This window comes from Lithobates pipiens, unplaced genomic scaffold, assembly GCF_037356315.1.
Source record: "Lithobates pipiens isolate NorthernLeopardFrog02 unplaced genomic scaffold, aLitPip1_a1.2 Scaffold_27, whole genome shotgun sequence".
Taxonomy (NCBI): domain Eukaryota; kingdom Metazoa; phylum Chordata; class Amphibia; order Anura; family Ranidae; genus Lithobates; species Lithobates pipiens.
In genome coordinates, this window is record NW_027507788.1 from 118,895,072 (window position 1) to 118,913,511 (window position 18,440).

An 18,440-nucleotide genomic window follows, 5' to 3' on the forward strand; every position below is an offset into this window, starting at 1 on the left:
ACAGTGGCTTATACTGTGGAGGCTGATCCACCCCGGACGGGGTCATATCTCTGGTGAGAGTAAAATCCATAAACGTTCACTGCAAACGTTCACTGCGAACGAATATCGATGTCACTTTCTTCACTTACTTTTTCCACCACCAAATATTCATTTCATGTTTAAATATCAACTATAAACTTTATTCAATTGGACTTTCATATTAGACTTGTCACCGCAAGATTTTTTAGATTTTTTACTTTTTACTTTCTGGACTAAAATATTTTTAATTTTTATTTATTATTTTTTTATTATTTTTCATTTCCTCACTAGTTTTAATTTTCTATTTTTGAATTTTCTTAATTTTTTTGGCATGTTTTGATATTTGACACAGTGTGTTTACACCCACCACCCCACCAGTATTCACGTTTATATAGGTTTGATTGTTCCCCTTGTGTCCATTCATTTAGTTGTGCTACAATCACAGTCACAAGTAACTCTAAGTAGCCTTCACTACTAAGTATTGATCGATTCATGATAGTTTCACTATTATTTATCTAAATATTTATTTATTCACCTTTACCTAATTTGAGTGAACCGTACAGTTTCATTGCATTTATTAACCAGCAGACTGGAAAATTTACATTCACTTTGCATTTACTAATTAATAAGGACATACCACTAGCACTTTATTATTATTTATTGATTTTACTATAGATTTTACTATACAGTCCATTAAGGTTTCTTGCTGTTTTTCAAAAAATTTTAAAATATTAGCCAGCAAGCTGGAAAATTTGTACAATTTTATTTATATTTTTATTTATATTATATTTTCTAGTGAGTTTTATAAGGTATAGCGCCACATCTATTTTCCTTCTTTCCCCTATTTTACTGTTCCATCCATCTGGATGGAAACATAATAGAGGCTGCTCTTACCTTACATTACACTACAGACTCTCTGTATAACTGATTCCATAGCGCACCCTATCCTTCTGTTTGAATATGGTTTAGAGTTGGATGAGCTGTACAAATATGGTCAAGTATCACACTTTTTGCGCTCACTGCCCACATGCCGAATTTATATGCGGGAAGATGTCTGGAAGTTTTATATGAAGAAACACACGTTAGTAAGGGGAGTCTCATTTTTTTATGGCCTTTTTCAGCACAAAAATGTATTTACTAAATCCTCCCCTTATTTAAAGTGGGAAGGAGACTTGGGGAAAACATACCCACTGAAACAGTGGTACCAAGCCATTAATTCAATTTACAAGGCATCTCGCTGTGTTAACCACTGGGAATTGTACCAAAAAATATCCTTGCGGTGGTACCTTACCCCATATAGGATGTCTAAATTTTCCAGGGAAAACTCTAACTTGTGCTGGAGGGGCTGTGGAGATGTGGGCTCTCTTAAACATATTCTTTGGTCATGTAAGCATTTGACCAGTTTTTGGAACAGCGTATTTAGATTACTAGCTTCCCTCACGGGAATAATTTCTCCCTCTGAACCAGGGCTGGCCTTATTAAATTTGGGTATTGAGAAATATCCTCCCCAGTACCGAACGGTGGTGACACATGTTCTTCTAGCTGCCAGATCACTCATAACCCAGAAATGGAAAACAGCTGTAGTTCCCAATCTCTCTGAAGTAATTACTATTGTGAAAACTAACTGTATATATGAAACTTCACTATCTTACAGGTTAAGTAATGGTATGAAACGTGCGGAGGTTTGGAAAGTATGGAGAGTTAAATACCACTAACCTATCTCTACACTCCTTGTATGTTGAGAGTCATAGGTCCATCCCAAAATCCCTAACCCTTAAAACCTTTCCTTCCCCCCCCCCCCCCCCTTGTCCCCTTCCTCCCCAACCACTATCTTCTGCTTGTCTTAAGGTTAATGCCTTCTCTCTCTTCTTCTATTCTATCCGCTCCTCTTCTGCCTCCTCCCTATTTTTTTTTTTTCTTTTTCTTTTCTTCTTTTGTCTCTTTTCTTTTTCTCCCTCCTCAATATTGTGGCTTTCTATAGTCCCAATTTACCCTTTCTTCACTGAAAGATCGAAAGGATAGCCTACGTATGCTGAAAGGGGTTTAGTTATAGTACATAGAATGATATCCTAAGTTCTCAACACTTAGCTAAATTTACGACTGGATATATCATTATGTTCCTTTTTATTCACTCGGATTGAGTTTGTAAATGGTAGATGTCATTGTCCTATTGTAACTCCTTTCATATACAAGATGTATGTTACTGTCTATTTTCTGTATCTGTGAAAAATCTAATAAAAACTAAATTAAAAAAAAAAAAAAAAATGCGGAAAATACCTAGCCCAGTGTGCCATAAATGTGGTAGAGGGGTGGGGGACTTACTGCATATGCTATGGGACTGTGAGAAAATAAGACCGTTTTGGTCCCAGGTGACCCACTTTATTGTGGTCACTTTTGTTCTGCCCAATATTTGTAGTCCTAAATGGTGTCTCCTCTCAATCTTTGAAGAAGTGTAACTTAGTAGTTATCGCAAACAGCTCCTTCGCTTTCTGTTATACTATGCTAGGAAGTCTATACTTCTACAATGGACACAATCAGCAATGATCTCCTTAAACCACTGATTAATCAGGACATAGATATGTACAAAATTACATATGAGACCAGGGGAAGTGCAGGGAAATTTCTAAAAATATGGGGAGACTGGGTTGAGAAGGTAGCCACATGTGAAATCCCTGAATACTGAACCTGACCACACCAAGAGTAAAGCTATAGAAGATTTTATAGGGCCTGTGGAGATGGGTCTGAGATTATTGGTAATGATAATCTGATTGTCCCAAATATTGTTTGGGGAGTGGGGGGAGGGAGGGGGAAGAAAATACACACTTAATGTATAAATGAAGAGCAGGTATAATAATAGTTAAAGGTACTGTGTTAGAAGAAGAATCTTTAATGGTAACCATTTTACGATATGTGATTGTTCTACAACATGATGTTGATATGTAAAATGTATGTTGTACATTACCTGTCTGAAATGATTGTTAATAATAAAAGAAGTAAAAAAAAAATAGGTGAATACTTCTTCTCCTGACAGTACTAGATGTGACAGAGCTCCGGTTAAAGCTTTTGGGAGGGTTTTTCTGAGTGTCCAATGAGACTACAAGACCCCTGACCTTCTGTCTAGACAGTGCTGATTGGCCCTGTGCTGATCACATGCACCCTCCCAAGAAAAAAACCTCTCTAGCAATACACATCAAACCGAGCATGTGCAGCCTGACTCCATAGACTGTTATCAGGAGCTTATTAGGGGACAGTGGAAAGAGGGGAGGATCAGAGAAGACAGGATCAAACAGGCTTTTTACACAATGCGGAGGATTAACCCGTTAGGTTCCAGAGGGAGTATAACAAGCATGCTTTACGGCATTACAGTAACACTTTAAGTGTGAACTGGGAATTACACAGATCAGTCAACTGTAAGTTTGTGTTTAACTGTACTGTCCATAATATACTCAAAAGGTTAACCCACATGCTCGTGCTTGATATTGGTATTACAAGTATTTTGGAACTTTGACCAACTTGGCATATGTGAGAGTGGACTGGTGTTTTAGGTATACTGTTATTTAAATGTTGGAGTATCTTCCTTTTACAGCTTTGCATCATTTTTCTTTCCTGGAAAGCCACTTTAAAACATTTATAATGTCCAAGAGGTAGGGAGGCCAAGGTGACTATATTCTGTTCAAGATATTATCTATCTTTCTGTTGTGAAAATGCTTTATCACATTCTTGTAATGTGATCTATGTCACTTTCTTCACTCTACTATCTATTTAACAAACAAAGCAATATTTGTCTTTGTTTCAGTAAAAGTTTTAGTCATTAAGGCTCTGTTCAAATCTAATGCAGGTATGACAGAGCGCATGCGTTTTTGAGTGCATTGTGTTTAGGGCAGCCCACTAATTTCAATGGCCTGCCCTACGTATGAAAATGCACAAAAGAAATGCATGACATACAGTGGATATGTGTCTGTTTACAGCTGCTGACATCCGATCCTATCCACTAAAAACAGACAGCTGGGGGATCTACAGTATATCCCATCCTTCTGGCAGATTGGATCGGATGACAGTAGGATGTAAATGGACAGGCGATATGTTTACATTAAGCCATCCATAAAGGTAAGCAGGGTATGTCTGTGTCCACTCTGACTTGTCCGCCTGTTCAGCGGGGTTCAGGGGACAGATTTCCGCTGAGCAGGCAAATCCGCTGGCGGAGTCCACCCATGTGAAGGAGCCCCAAGTGACAGGGATACTGTATTTCTGGCAAGATCAACAGGTATGTACTTGCTGAAAATGTTCTTATGCCGGCCATACACGGTTCGAATTTCAAAAGAATTTTCTTTCGAAAATCGTATCTAAGAATTTTTGTATGAATTTCGCACCATTAGTGGGCTGTAGCAACAGCCAATTTTAGTGTGGAAATTAAATTTGAGAAATTGGACATGTTGGAAATTTTTTGAAAAATAAACGATTTTCTAATCAATGATGGGAGAATCGTGCTATAAATGTAATAAGAAAAGAAAATATACGGAGAGAAAAGAAGATTCCCGGCCACTAAAATTCTTTTCTGTAGCAACATGAGGTGAAATTGAAGGCTTGGTCGGCCGAATTTCGAAAATCAATGGTGGCATTGTTGGATCACAAAAAAAACAAAATTTTCTGATTTTGAAAAGAAAATTCGTTCGAAATTCGACCATGTATGACCTGCATTAGCCACAAAAATAACGAATGCAGCTGCCACACCTGAGGACAGGTAAGCTGCTGTATTTTTTTAGCTTTTTTTTTTTTTTTTAGCATTTTTTATGTTTTTAAGCTTAGATATACTTTAACCCTTTTACTGTAACCGCTGTTTTTCTCACGGCAGTGGCAGTGGGGGTTTTATACAATCGTAAACTCCACAAGATGAATTTAAAAAAATTTTGTGCCCCACTTGCACATTCATGCCCTAAAATTAACTTTAGTCTATTTTTACTGAAACTGTGCGCTTGATAACAATTATAACTAACAACATTTTATTTTCTAGGGTCTGTGATTTCAGAAAATATGTAACATTGGGTTTTAACTAATCTGCAGGCCTAATATGACTTTTTAAACAGTTCTGTTGAATTGGGTCAGACTGCCAGAGTGGAAAGAATTATACAAAGGTAATGATCTAAATGTCTATAATTTTTTTTATTATTTTTTAGGAATTATTGGAGATTGGAAAAACCATTTCTCGCAAAAACAGAAGGAATACATGAATACAGTTTACCAGGACAAAATGAAAGATCTTAATGCTAAATTTACTTGGGATGAGACTGACAGTTTATGACATAAAAAAAAAAAAAATTCACCAACAAATGTATGATAGAACAAATGAGATGAAAAGGTAATAAACAGGTGAAACTTGAAGGATATTGCCTAAGCGCTTATTTTTCAACGCTGTTAATATCTGCAACATTTCTGTAGAATTCATTGTACTTTATACATTTACAGTTTTGTTGATTCCCTGGGATTATAAAGGTAGCCACTGAGTTTCTTTTAATCAAAATAAATACAATATTTTTTTGAATACAACAAAAAAATTTTTTTTTGCGGTTACAGATCAATTAGCCATAAGAAGATGGTCTACTTGTCATACATCCCATAATAGGTCAACCATGATAAATGGTAACAACACCCGTTTCAATATTGCCATGGTATATACTAATGCATAATGTGGTTCAAGTGTCTTTGCTAGTCATCAAACCACATGAATTCGTTTCAAAAAAGCCATTCTGGGAAATATTACCCACTCAGAGCAGCCGGCGCAGAGGAAAAACACTGTCCACTCAGGAAAACTAATGTTGGTAACATTTGAGGGGCTTTGAGCAATATAAAATGCCTGATCTATCTGCTATCTAATCGATCTGGATGGATGTAAGCTGATTGTGCCTTCAAATGAATTATCTATATTGATGTTGGTTCAAGTCCTGGGTTAGGGCACTGTGTGAATGCACAGGGCCGGTGGATGCAGGTTTTATGTTTTTTTTTTTTATACATTTTTATTTAATCAATTGTTGTAATAAATAAAATACATGTTTTTATTACGATAAAACTAAAAAAACTCAGTGGCTACCTTTTATAATCCTAGTGAATCATTACCTCTATAGTTGCATATATATTTAGGGATGATGGTAATGCCCATAGTTACAACAAACACCTCATTTCTAACATAAACCTTTAGGCTGGGTTCACCCTAAAGTACAAGTCTACATAATATATATTATGTAATGATTCAAAAGAGCAGTTAAGAAAGAAACAGATCTCTTGCCAGGCTCTCCTACATAAAAACTGTAGCATTTTATGGTAGCAAATTAAAAATCTCTATTAAAGTGGTTGCAAACCCGCCTCTACAACTTTACATCAATGGAATCTACATAGCACTGGCAGCTAATCGCTGCCTGTGAAAGTGCACTCACATTTGTCTTTGTGATGCAAATCGTGTTTATCGGTCCTGTGATGTTGCCCAAGCTTGCGCACTAGGTTTCTTCATTAACGGCACACAATGGGGTTATTTACAAAAGGAAAATCCACTTTGCACTGCAAGTGCACTTGGAAGTAAAGTTGCTGTAGATCCGAGGGGGACATGCAAGGAAAATAAACAACAGCATTTTAGCTTGCACATGATTGGATGATAAAATCAGCAGAGCTTCCACTCATTTCAGATCTACCCCTTAGATTTAGAGCAACTTCACCTCAAAGTGCACTTTCAGTGCAAAGTGGATTTGCCTTTCGTAAATAACCCCCAATGTGTGCCGTTTCAGATTCCTCTGACTGCTGTGTCATTATCTGACACTCAGAACGGCACAGAGGAAGCCTTGCGATGCTGCAGCATGACCCCCTCCTTCCTGGTTATCCCCCTTCTCATTGAGAATGCTCTGTTGTAGTAGTAGTATGAGATTGAGGCTTGGTTACGCCGATACGGCGCATACGTAAGATTTCGGCAGGGATACGAACTAAGGGCGGAAATGAGGTCTGCATCAGCTTCAGTGAATAGGAGAGAAGATACTAAAAAATCAAACTCATAAAAAAAAGGTACTTCTAATGCTTGTTTAGGACTAATTTATATATCTCTTGCTTGGCACGGAAAAAATAATTTAAATATTGAAAAATAAATAAATATTTTGCGGGGTTTACTTCCTCTTTAAGAGCCTGTTCACTTTAGCATTTTTGGCTGCAGTTTCTGTGCAGCAGGGGGCAGTGTGATTCATGTTTTATCGCATTATACAACTCTTCTTTTTTTTTTGAGTGACACTTCATTCATGTCACTGCAAACAGCTTTGCTTGCTGTAATGCAGTACCAGTCAGGGGAAGTGCAATATTATGAAAACATGTTTCTTAATATTGCACAGCTTCTGAACGCAGACAAAAAACACATTGTGGTGTGAACATGACACACATAAAACTATTGTCTTCTCTGTGTCATTGCAGTTACCTGCATTTATCCATGAGGAAAAATGCAGGTAACTACGCATAGTGTAAACAGCCTCTAAAACACAATTTTTTCCAGGATAACGGTTATACTATTTATCAGTATACATATCTAAAGTCCCTGCAACTAATTCAGAAAGAGTTGCACTGCGCCGTACCTGCGGTGCAGATAAACCACAGCGCATCTGTGTGAAAGCAGCCTTAGGCTTCATGTACATGGGACGTTCAACCTCTCCTGAACGATTTAACTTGACAGCTAGAAACCAGCATCCAAAAACGGTCATTTAACTGCATTTACATGCTGCGTTTAGCCACGTTTACTTGCATTTGCGTCTAGAAGTGTTTGAATTTTTTTTTTTTTAAATGGCCAAAAATGAAAACCGCCGGTAAACGAAACGAGGCTAAACACGAGTTGCCACGTTTAGCGTTTGAAATGCCTCTAAACACAGCTTCTGAACGCATTTTTTTGGGTTCCAAACAAAGCCTCTAAACACAACTGCCTAGAAATTACTATAAACGAACCAGTGTACTGTACATGTACTGATAACATAACATAGAGGAGGGTTCAGAAGCAGTTGAAAAAATGCCCAACTGCTCCTAAACGTCCATTTACCAGCAGCAGTGTGTATGAGGCCTTAGAGGGGGCTCAGAACAGCAAGGGTTCATTTGCATTTGCAGTTTGGGGGGTGGTAAAACCCTATAATTAAGATGTGTTTTTATCACCCCCACCTCAACCGCACCCCTTTTAGTTGCAGTGGAAAGGGGTGCACACATATCACAGACGTGGCAGGAGTTATACACCCTGTCATGGTTGGTGGGTGTAGGATCTGCCAAGCATGACCCATTCAAGTGAATGAGGCTGCTCTGAAAGTGCCCTGTAACCTTGTGCAGTGCAGAAAACAAGGAGTTAAAGCAAGCAGCGTTGTATTGATTTCTAACCACCTGCTTTAACCCCTTGGACCCCGCAGAAGCATGCATCTGCTAGGCTCTTGCAGAAAAATCCCATTTACTTGAATGGGTCACGTTAGGCAGGTGGGAGCACCCACCAAAGGCAACAGGGAGTTTAATTCCTGCTTCAGCATGTGTACACCTTTTGACTGCTGCCTCAGCAGCTAAAGGGGGTAGGGATTGGGGAAGGCAAAACCGTGACTCAACCACAGGATTTTACCACCCCCAAAATTTGTGCGAACGGGCCCTAAGCCCGCCGCTGTCGAATGCAACTAAGGATTCATTCACAGCAGGCACTCCTATTCTTCTGAAAAGCGATCAGAGTGTGTTTTTTTTTTTAAGAAGTTTTTATTGATATTAGTCAAGTATACAATAGCAAAAACATTGTATTAACAACAGTTCTATAACGAAGGCAACTAGTAAAATACATGCTGTTACAGGTAACAAATAACATTGTCGTAGAACATGTAGCTTCTGATTTTAGCCTTGATTCTCGGGCCTTGTCGAACAGCAACGTCAAGTGGCTTGAGCTACTGAGCTTGTTGAACCAAGAGAGATGGTAGGATCAGTTATGAGACCCCTTGAGAGGATGCGGGTGTCACATTAAATATTTTTGAAGCTGTGACACAGATAGGTAAGCAAAGCAGTCTAAAGAATACGACATCCAGTCACCCCTATTGGGATAATGCTGTGACTGGATAAGATATATATACGTATAGGTTTAAACTGCAGGAGAGTTTAATCTCATGTTTAAATTGTAGATAACTTGCTACAACTGCAAGATTATGATTGAAATAAACCGGAGATAAACAGCCCAACATGTGTCGATATCTGGCTGGATCTACCATTCTAATGAAGGTTAAATACTTGTAGTGGGGCCTGTGTGGCCGCCTTATGATAGGGGAGGAGAGGGAAATTGGAGAATGAGTAGTGTGGAAGAAATGAATGAATCAGGAGTGCTGTACACAGGTATGTTCCAATATGTGAGGAGTGGAGAAACATCGCCTGTCAGAATTCGTTGTACAAAAATACCTATATTACTTAACGAGGGGATCTGCAACTCAATGTATTTGAATGTCGAAGGTAGGGAGAATGAGAGAAGGGGGCCAAGTGAGGAAGAAGGGATAGGGACATGGGTTTGTCCCGATAGTTATTTAATAAATTTATTGTAGGTAGGGGGTTAATAGCTCGCATCAATTAAGCAAATATTGATATTCTTGTGTGGTGGTGAAGTGTCGCCAGCAGGACCACGTGTGTAGAAATTTGGAAGGTGTGTCTCTTGCCTGATGGATTAATTCTTCCATATCCGCTGTTTTGTGAATGCGTTCAAACCAATCTCGTATTGTTGGTGGGTAGATAAGCGCCATCTGCTGGGGATGCACATGTTTGCTGCCATGAACATGTGCATAGTTAGTGAATGAAGGTATGTTTGTGTTGGTTTTGCGTGGTAGTGTAGAAGGAATTGAGCCGGCGTATATTCAAGGTGGTACGTGGTAATGCGTTGAATCAAATCGTGGATTTTCTTTCAGAACGGTTGGATCTCATGGCAAGACCACCATATGTGGAGCAAAGAGCCTTGTTCAGATCCACATCGCCAGCATAATGAGGAGATTGATGGATAGATATGGTGAAGTTTAAGGGGCGTTCTATACCATCTGGATATGAGCTTGTAAGCATTTTCCTGTGCTTAAACATTCAGGGACCCCTTGTGGGCAATTGTATATATTGACTCCCATTCGTAAGGTTAATAGATAAATCATTAGACCATTTCTTCGTGGTCCAATCATTCCAGTGCATTGAAGTTGGGAACAATAATGCATAATTGAAGGAAATGAGGTGTCTCTGGGGTTCCGATTTTTGGCATATGTCCTCGAACGGGGTGAGAGCTCTGGACCAATTAGGTTATTGATCATGCGTATTGAGGAAGTGTTTGATTTGGATGTAGGTCCAGTGTGGAAGTATGTGTGGTCGAAGGTGATTTGAAAGATTGGAATGGGAGATTAGGTTGCCATCTTTAAAGAAATGATGGGCCCGGACGTGTTTGTGTGGCCACTGAATCTTTGATAAGGGGGCGTGCATTCCTGGTACAAAGGCTGGATTTAGCGTGATGAGAGTCATCGGGCCCGGGACGAACGAGAGCTTATGTTTGGAGCAGGCCTTTTGAAATGTAGAACGTGTAGGGTGGATCAAGGAATGTGTTTTGCATATGTTAGGGGTGTGAGTAGTCGGTATCCAAGGCGACTGTGCTAGAGGGATGTGAGAAAAAGAGTTTTCCAATCGGACCCAATCTTTGGTGGAGTCATGTAGGTTCCAATCTACGATTCTCGTGAGGTGTGCTGCTTGATGATATTTCTCAATATCTGGGATGCCAAGACCTCCACTGAGTTTGGGAGATGTAAGTTTGAGGTAATTCAGTCTGGGGCGAATTGGACCCCAAATGAATCTGGTGCACAGTGTACGATACGTGGAGAAGAACGTGGATGGGAGTTTGATGGGGATTGTTTGGAGAAGGTATAATACCCTAGGGAGGATGTTCATCTTGAGTATGGTCGATCTCCCAAACCACGAGAAAAGTCCAGAGGACCATTTATTAAGGTCATTGGTAAGGGTACGTAGCAAGGGTCGATAGTTTGTGTCATATAGATCTGTCAGAGAAGTTGGTAGTTGGATACCTAAATAAGTGATGGTATGAGTGTTCCATTTAAACGGGAAGTTGCTCTGGCATTGTGAGCACAGTTCAGGGGGTAAAGTAACATTTAAGGCTTGTGATTTTGAAAGATTAATTTTGAGATGGGACAATTGATTGAAGTGGTTAAGTGTGTTCAACAGATTTGGTAAAGTAGTCAAAGGCTCTGAGAGGAATAGGAGTATATCATCCGCGAAAGCAGCCAATTTGTAGGGATGATTTTGTATGTTGATGCCTTTGATATTCGGGTTATCTCTGATTCATCTAAGGAGAGGTTCTAGGGTGAGTGCAAATATAAGTGGGGACAGGGGGCAGCCCTGTCGTGTGCCGTTGGAAATGGGAAAGGCGTCCGACAGGTGGCCGTTAATGTGTACTTTCGCTGTGGGATTGGAATATAACATGAGGATATAGTTGAGCATACGTTCTGGGAGACCAATGGCTGGTAAGGCTTCCAACATATAATCCCAGGCCACTTTGTCCAACGACAAAAAGAATCCTTTTTGGTAATTTTCGGTGAGCCAATGGTGGATATTGATGGCTTTGAGGGTATTATCCCTCGCCTCTCTGCCCGGTATGAAACCAACTTGGTCGAGGTGAATAAGGTCAGGGAGTAGGGGGAGCAATCTGTTGGCCAGGATTTTAGCGTACCATTTGAGGTCGACGTTTAGTAGGGAGATTGGTCTATAATTCGGGACTAGTAGGGGATCCTTTCCAGGTTTGGGGATAACCGTAACATGTGCCATTAATAAGTCTCTAGGAGGTGAAATAGGTGTGGAGTATGCGGCAAATGTGGTGGTAAAGATAGGTGTCAGCAATTTGTGGAAATATTTATAGTAACTGACGGTCAGCCCCATCGGGTCCTGGACTTTTGCCCGGTTTCAACATCTGTAGAGCTAAGTGAGCTTCTTCCAAATTTATGGGCTTGTTGAGGTCTTCAGCCATGGCGTCCGAAATGGGGGCAGGGCTATATTGTGCTAAAAATTCCTTAATTAAGGATGTTCGGTGAATAGACGTCGCGGGGGTGTCCAAAGAATTCAGGTTATACAATTTTGAATAGTACGTTAAGAACTGTTGAGCTATATCAGGAGTGGAGTGAACTTTACGTCCTTGTGAGATTGAAATGGCATGTACTGTTGTGTTGGCTTTTTGGGAATGTAAGGCTCTCGCTAAGAGTTTGCTAGCTTTATTTCCGTATTCGTAGACGGATTTTTGAGCTAGAATATACCTTTGTCTGATTTGTTTGCCTAGTAAGTGTGTTAATTCCTTCCTGGCAGTTATTAAGGAGTTTAGGGCGTCTATGGCGAGTGTTTGTTTGTGTAGGTTTTCAAGTAGTTTAATTTTATGAATCAGGGTTGCTTAAGTTTTCGTCTCTTGGAAGCTGCAGCAATGAAGATGCCCCTGATCACACATTTATGAGCTTCCCATATGATTTGTGCTGAGGTGTCGTTGATATTGTTTTCAGCAAAGAATTGTCTTATCCCGTTTTCTATGTCTGAGACAATGGTTTGGTCAGTGAGTAAGGAAGGGTCCAACTTCCATGAGTGGGAGCGGGGGTGTATTTCAGGGAGTGTTAGCTTTATTGATATTGGGTGGTGGTCAGAGAGATACATGGGATCAATGGAGGCTTTCTGAAGAAAGGGAAGGGCAGATTGGGATAGGAAAAGGTAATCGATTCTAGAATATTTGGCGTGTGGTGGTGAAATGAAAGTATAATCTTTGCTATCCAGATAGAGTATGCGCCAGGTGTCGTGGAGTAAGTGAGACTGCAGTTTAGTTTTAATTGCTTTGAGGGCGGTGTACGGTAAAGATGAAGCGCCATTCGATGTATCAACCAGGGGTGTCAGTGGGGTGTTGAAGTCACCACCTAGTATAAGTGTGCCCTCTTGAAAATCTATCAGGCGTCGTGTTAGGTCACGGAAGAAGGGGACCTGTCCACTGTTCGGGGCATATATGTTAACCAGGGTAATTTTCCGGTTTTGGCATGTGCCCTTCAGGAAAAGGAATCTGCCTTGGTCGTCCGCTAAAGAGCCAGTAATTTGAAGGGGGGTATGTCTTGCCAGGAGTATAGAAACTCCTTTTGTTTTTGACACTGTATTAGTGGAGTGATAGACTGTAGGGAATTGAAAATTGTGGAGTTTAGGAACAGAGTCCATTCGGAAGTGAGTTTCTTGTAGGAAAATTATGTCCACGTGATTTCGTTTCATATTTAGGAGGAGTTGAGATCTTTTTTCAGGGAGGTTTAGTCCCTTGACATTCAAAGAAATGAGCTTGAGTGGTATCGAGTTTGGTAAAGGTAATTTGGGTGTCATTATACAGTAGGGTGTAGAGTTTAGTAAGGAAGATTATATGTGAGGCGATGGATGGCTAAATATTGTCCTGGGATAGAATTGCAGGGGCGTAAGGTCAGTTATGCTGGACAGTCAGGTTATCAGATCGTATAGCTCTCCTGATTAGGTGTATGGAAGGGGGTTTGTCGGGCACTGGGCTGCCGAGCAGGTAGGTGGTGCGGGATGGGCAGTAGGTGATCCGGCTATAAGTGAGAACCAGCTCACCTATTTAATTGGAAAAGGGGAGAGCCGGAAAAGATCAGTGGTATCGAAAATGTTTGTAATAAGGTGAGGGGTGTCAGAATAGTGTACCACTTTGTGGGAGGTGGTTTAGTCAAGGAGGAGTGGAATCAGAGAGGAATTGTCAGACTGTGTGCCTAGGGGCAGAATGTGTTGGTGCGTTCCGGGAAAAGATAGGGTATGTAGAGTGGGGGGTTAACCCCTTATGATATTTACATGGAAGGGGGAGATATAAAGAGATGTTGGAGTTTGTTCTAGTAAGGGAAATATATAGTATGATACTATGGGAGTTACCGACCCAGAGTTATGGCAATATAATAAAGACAGCATAACATCAAACATTAGAACCAAATGGTGTTATCATGGACATATGACGCTGTCCGCTTTCTGTTAGACGAGCAATAAAGGAACATATATAGGTCGTTGTGAAGGCAAGTTAATCTCAAACAGATATAATAAAAATCTGCAAACCGTAGCATAACCTTAAAACTAGTAACAGAGGCATAAAAATAACTTTAAGGTGTAATCAGACATCATGGCAATGTATAGAAAAGCTACTGGCAGCTTACCAACTGTGATAGCTGAAACTATAGGGGAAGATATCTGTAGTCTCCTAAAACAGATTAAGAGCAGGTAATAGTGCGGATAGCACAAGAAAAAATAAATAAATAAATTGTCGTAGCAGGTAGCATAGGAGCTGGTTAGACCGTTGCTTCAGGACAGGTAAAAGGGTACAGAGGGATAACCTACAGATGTCTTTATAATAGTGAGCCTAGGTGTCATCAGCATATATGGGTCCTCTGCCGAGGAGCTTATGAGCATCTATAGGACCTTCAGTGCAGGTATAGTTCATTCTAGCCCTTGTGTACGGTTACCATACGTAACCTGTTACTGGAAAAAAAAAAAAAAAGGGGGTCAACGCCCGGCTAAATCACAGCACATGCGGCTATCTGTAGTCTTGATAGACAATGGTAAATTCCTTGAAAGTGACATCTAATGTGAAACAGAAGGGAAGAATCAAAAAGGTGAATTGGAGCCATAGGGATAGCTGCCCCATAAGTGTTCAGGGTAGCAGTAGTAAATGGTAAGTGTGACTCCTTGTGGTGTACTACCCAGCCGGTCAGCGCAATCTCAGAATTGGGTTACTAGCTGCAGGCCATATTTGGAGGGAGTCATCGCCAAGGTAAGCAGTTAGAGTAACTTATGGGCATAAGACTAATTAACAGGGAATTAAAATGTCTATATAAATTTCAGCTATATATCCGATCCGTATAAGGGTTATAAGGACAGAGTAGAATAAGATAAGGCTGTCAGCATAAGGAGAGCATAGCATATATGGTCTTACCAGGATGCAGCACATCCCCAGTGGGAATGCTATTTTAATGCAAGGATGTCGTGTTGTGTGCTTACACGACGTCTTGTCCCCCAGAGGATAATAACCTGTATAAATATTTGTGACAGTTAAGTATCATATGCTTATCCTCAGGAACTTTAGTGTGTCCCGAAAGCTCAATGTAGGTCCTCAATGAAATTAGATAAACAGGACAGCATGGGGAAAAAAAAAAAAGGGATACATATATCACCCGCAGTGATAGGTAGATATCAAAGATGACAATAAGGAAGCATCTAATGATCTCTACGTGCTCTTCTTGACAATGGAGCCGAAGTGGGACTGTATTGGTGTAGATGAGAGGCTGCATTTGGGCCTGATCTTATGGCGGAGGGAGAGCGACGTCTGCGGAAGTGTGAGGGCTGCGCATCCATGTGGTCATCACTCTGTGTGTTAGCAGTCGGGCTGGAGTGTGGAATTCCGCATACCAGTTCGAGACTGCAGTAAATGGGATGTCAAGAGCTCGGCAAAAGGAATCTAAATCTTCCGGGACCCTAAGTATAGATGTGCATCCGCGATATGTTGCTGATAAGGCAAATGGAAATTTCCATCGATATGGTATGCCGTTCGCTTGTAATACTTCCAGAAGGGGGGCGCAAATCCTTTCTATGTCGCAGAGTTATGGCCGACAAATCCTGGTAAATAGTTATTTTGCTTCCTTCAAATTCCAGTGGTCCGGTGGTTCTAGCCTGTTTCAGAATATTTTCTTTCAATTTATAATCATTAACAAAGCAGATTATATCCCTAGGGGGGTCGGACTCCTTGCCGCGCGGTCTGAGTGCCCTGTGAATACGATCCATCTCGATAATTTCAGTATCTGGTCTGCCAAGCAGGGAATTGAATAAAGCGGAGACCGTGGGGAGTAATTGAGAGTTATCTACACTTTCAGGCAGACCTCGTACTCTGTGGTTGTGTCTCCTCCCACGGTTATCAAGGTCTTCCACATGCCTTTGCATTTCCCTCAAATGTGCCGTGTGTGTATTCACTACAGTGGTGACCTTCCGCAACGCTGTGTGCTGTATGGCTGATTGTCTCTCTACCTCATGGATTCTTCCCGCCATAGCCTGCAGTTCATGGCGGAGGTCCGAAATTGCTGCAGTAAAGGTGTCTTTTATATCCATCGTGACCGCTCTGAGATCTTGTAAAGTCGGATGCTGGGACGGAGGGGGACCCGTCGAGGTGTCGGTAGGTTGTGCGGAAGCCGGCGCCAAAACTATTTCATCTCGGGCCTGTGAGGAGGCTGAGGTGACGGCCGCCATGTTCGCTCTGTGCGTTCGGAATAGCTCCGGGATGTTATGGGTGGTTTGGCTTCTGCTACCTCTCGGGGATCTCGAGCGTGAAGCAGAGTTAGTGCGGGATGCAGTCCCCATACTCGGTATCGCTGAAGAGAGAGTGAGGTTCCCGTTCTAGCTGAGTTTAGGCCACAGTCTGACAGAACTGATGAGTTATGCTGCCATCTCTCTTCAAGGCTAACCACGCCCCCAGAGTGTTTAACTGGTGGTGAGGAGGTGATATGTTGCCTCCTCACCACCTTATTAAACCCATGATTGCCATGCAATGCACACAATTGTGACATGGTAGTATGGCAATTAGAGGTTTAAATCAGGTGTGAGGAGGCGACACTGTGCCTGGTGATCTTTGACTTCTCCAATGTTGTTCAGGTAGTTCTCCACCTCTTTAAGGCTGACTACCCCTGGTTAAGGATGAGCCGTAAACCCCCCCCCCCCCTGGTTCGGTTTGCACTAGAACCAGCAAACAAACCTAAACTTCATGTGAACTTTAGAACCCTATTAAAGTCTATGGGACTTGAACGTTCAAAATCTAAAGTGCTAATTTTAAAGGCTAATATGCAAGTTATTGTCCTAAAAAGTGTTTGGGGACCTGAGACCTGCCCCAGGGGACATGTATCAATGCTTAAAGTGAAACAATAAAAGTGTAATATTCCTTTAAATTTCATACCTGGGGGGTGTGTATAGTATGCCTATGAATGGGGCACATGTTTCCCGTGCTTAGAACTGTCCCTGCACAAAGTGTAATTTCTGCAGGAAAAAAAGTCATTTAAAATCACTCACGACTATAATGAATTGTCGGCTCCCCGTAATACAGAGAACAGTCGATGAAAGTCATTGATAAAAAAAAAAGTGTGGGGTTCCCCCAAATTCAATTACCAGGCCCTTCAGGTCTGGTACGGATATTAAGGGGAACCCCGTGTCTAATTAAAAAAAAAAATTACGTGGGGTTCCCACTAAAAATCCATACCAGAACCTTTATCCGAGCACGCAACCTGGCAGGCCGCAGGAAAAGAGGGGGGGGGGGACTCAACATTGGGAGGATGCTTTGGGGGTCTGTGACCCCTCAGAGCACCTTGTCCCCATGTTGATGAGGATAAGGGCCTCATCCCCACAACCCTGGCTGGTGGTTGTGGGGGTCTGCGGGCAGGGGCTAATCAGAATCTAGAAGCCCCCTTTAACAAGGGGACCCCCAAATCCCGCCCCCCCTGTTTGAAATGGTAAGGGTTTCCGTTACATCAGAGGGGGCGGGGTCACCAACACGTCATTGAGGAAGCCAGGCTTCCCCACTTGCGTCAGAGGGGGCTGGGTCAGGTGACGAGTGGCCCCGCCCTCCTCATAATAAATGTCAGGCTGCCAGGATCCCCGCTGTGTCTCCACCAGTGGAGACAGAGGATGGATGGACTGCGCTGCACTGGAGGGAGAGATCACCCGTCGCTGGATCAGATCAGCCATCGATGGACCCCGGAGAGATGATTATCTGTCGCTGGATAGCAAGAGTGGATTACCACCACTGGAATCTTTTTAAAAAAAAATTATTTTTAATAAAGGGCTTTTTCAACGGTGTGTGTGTGTCTTTTTTAACATTCTTTTACACTTTCTTTGTGAAATGGTGGGGGTACTCTTACCATTTCAAAGGGGGGGGGGGGCGAGATCTGGGGGTCCCCTTGTTTAAAGGTGGCTTTCAGATTCTGATAAGCCCCCCGCCCGCAAACCCCCACAACTACTGGCCAGGTTGTGGGGATGAGGCTTTTGTCCTCATCAACATGGGGACAAGGTGCTTTGAGGGGTCACAGACCCCCAAAGCATCCTCCCAATGTTGAGGGCATGTGGCCTGATACGGTTCAGGGGGGGCGCTCTCTCATCCCCCCTCTTTTCCTGCGGCCTACCAGGTTGCGTGCTCAGATAAAGGGTCTGGTATGGATTTTTAGGGGAAACCCCACATAATTTTTTTTTAGATTTGACGCAGGGTTCCCCTTAAAATTCATTCCAGACCTGAAGGGTCTGGTATGGATATTTAGGGGGAACCCCACGTCATTTTTTTTTATTTGACTCAGGGTTCCCCTTAATATCCATACCAGACCTGAAGGGCCTGGTAATTG

At 41.7% G+C, this 18,440-nt stretch overlaps 1 protein-coding gene across 1 annotated transcript in view; it reads left to right on the forward strand.

The window, feature by feature from the left end:
- LOC143934095 (sulfotransferase 2B1-like) overlaps positions 1-5,360 on the forward strand; it is a 77,060-nt gene extending 71,700 nt beyond the window's left edge. Inside the window, exon 6 of the mRNA XM_077457408.1 lies at positions 5,193-5,360. Coding sequence (XP_077313534.1) covers positions 5,193-5,317 — 125 coding nt within the window. The 3' untranslated portion in view covers positions 5,318-5,360. The remainder of the gene's footprint in view (positions 1-5,192) is intronic.
- The last annotated feature ends 13,080 nt before the right edge of the window (positions 5,361-18,440 follow it).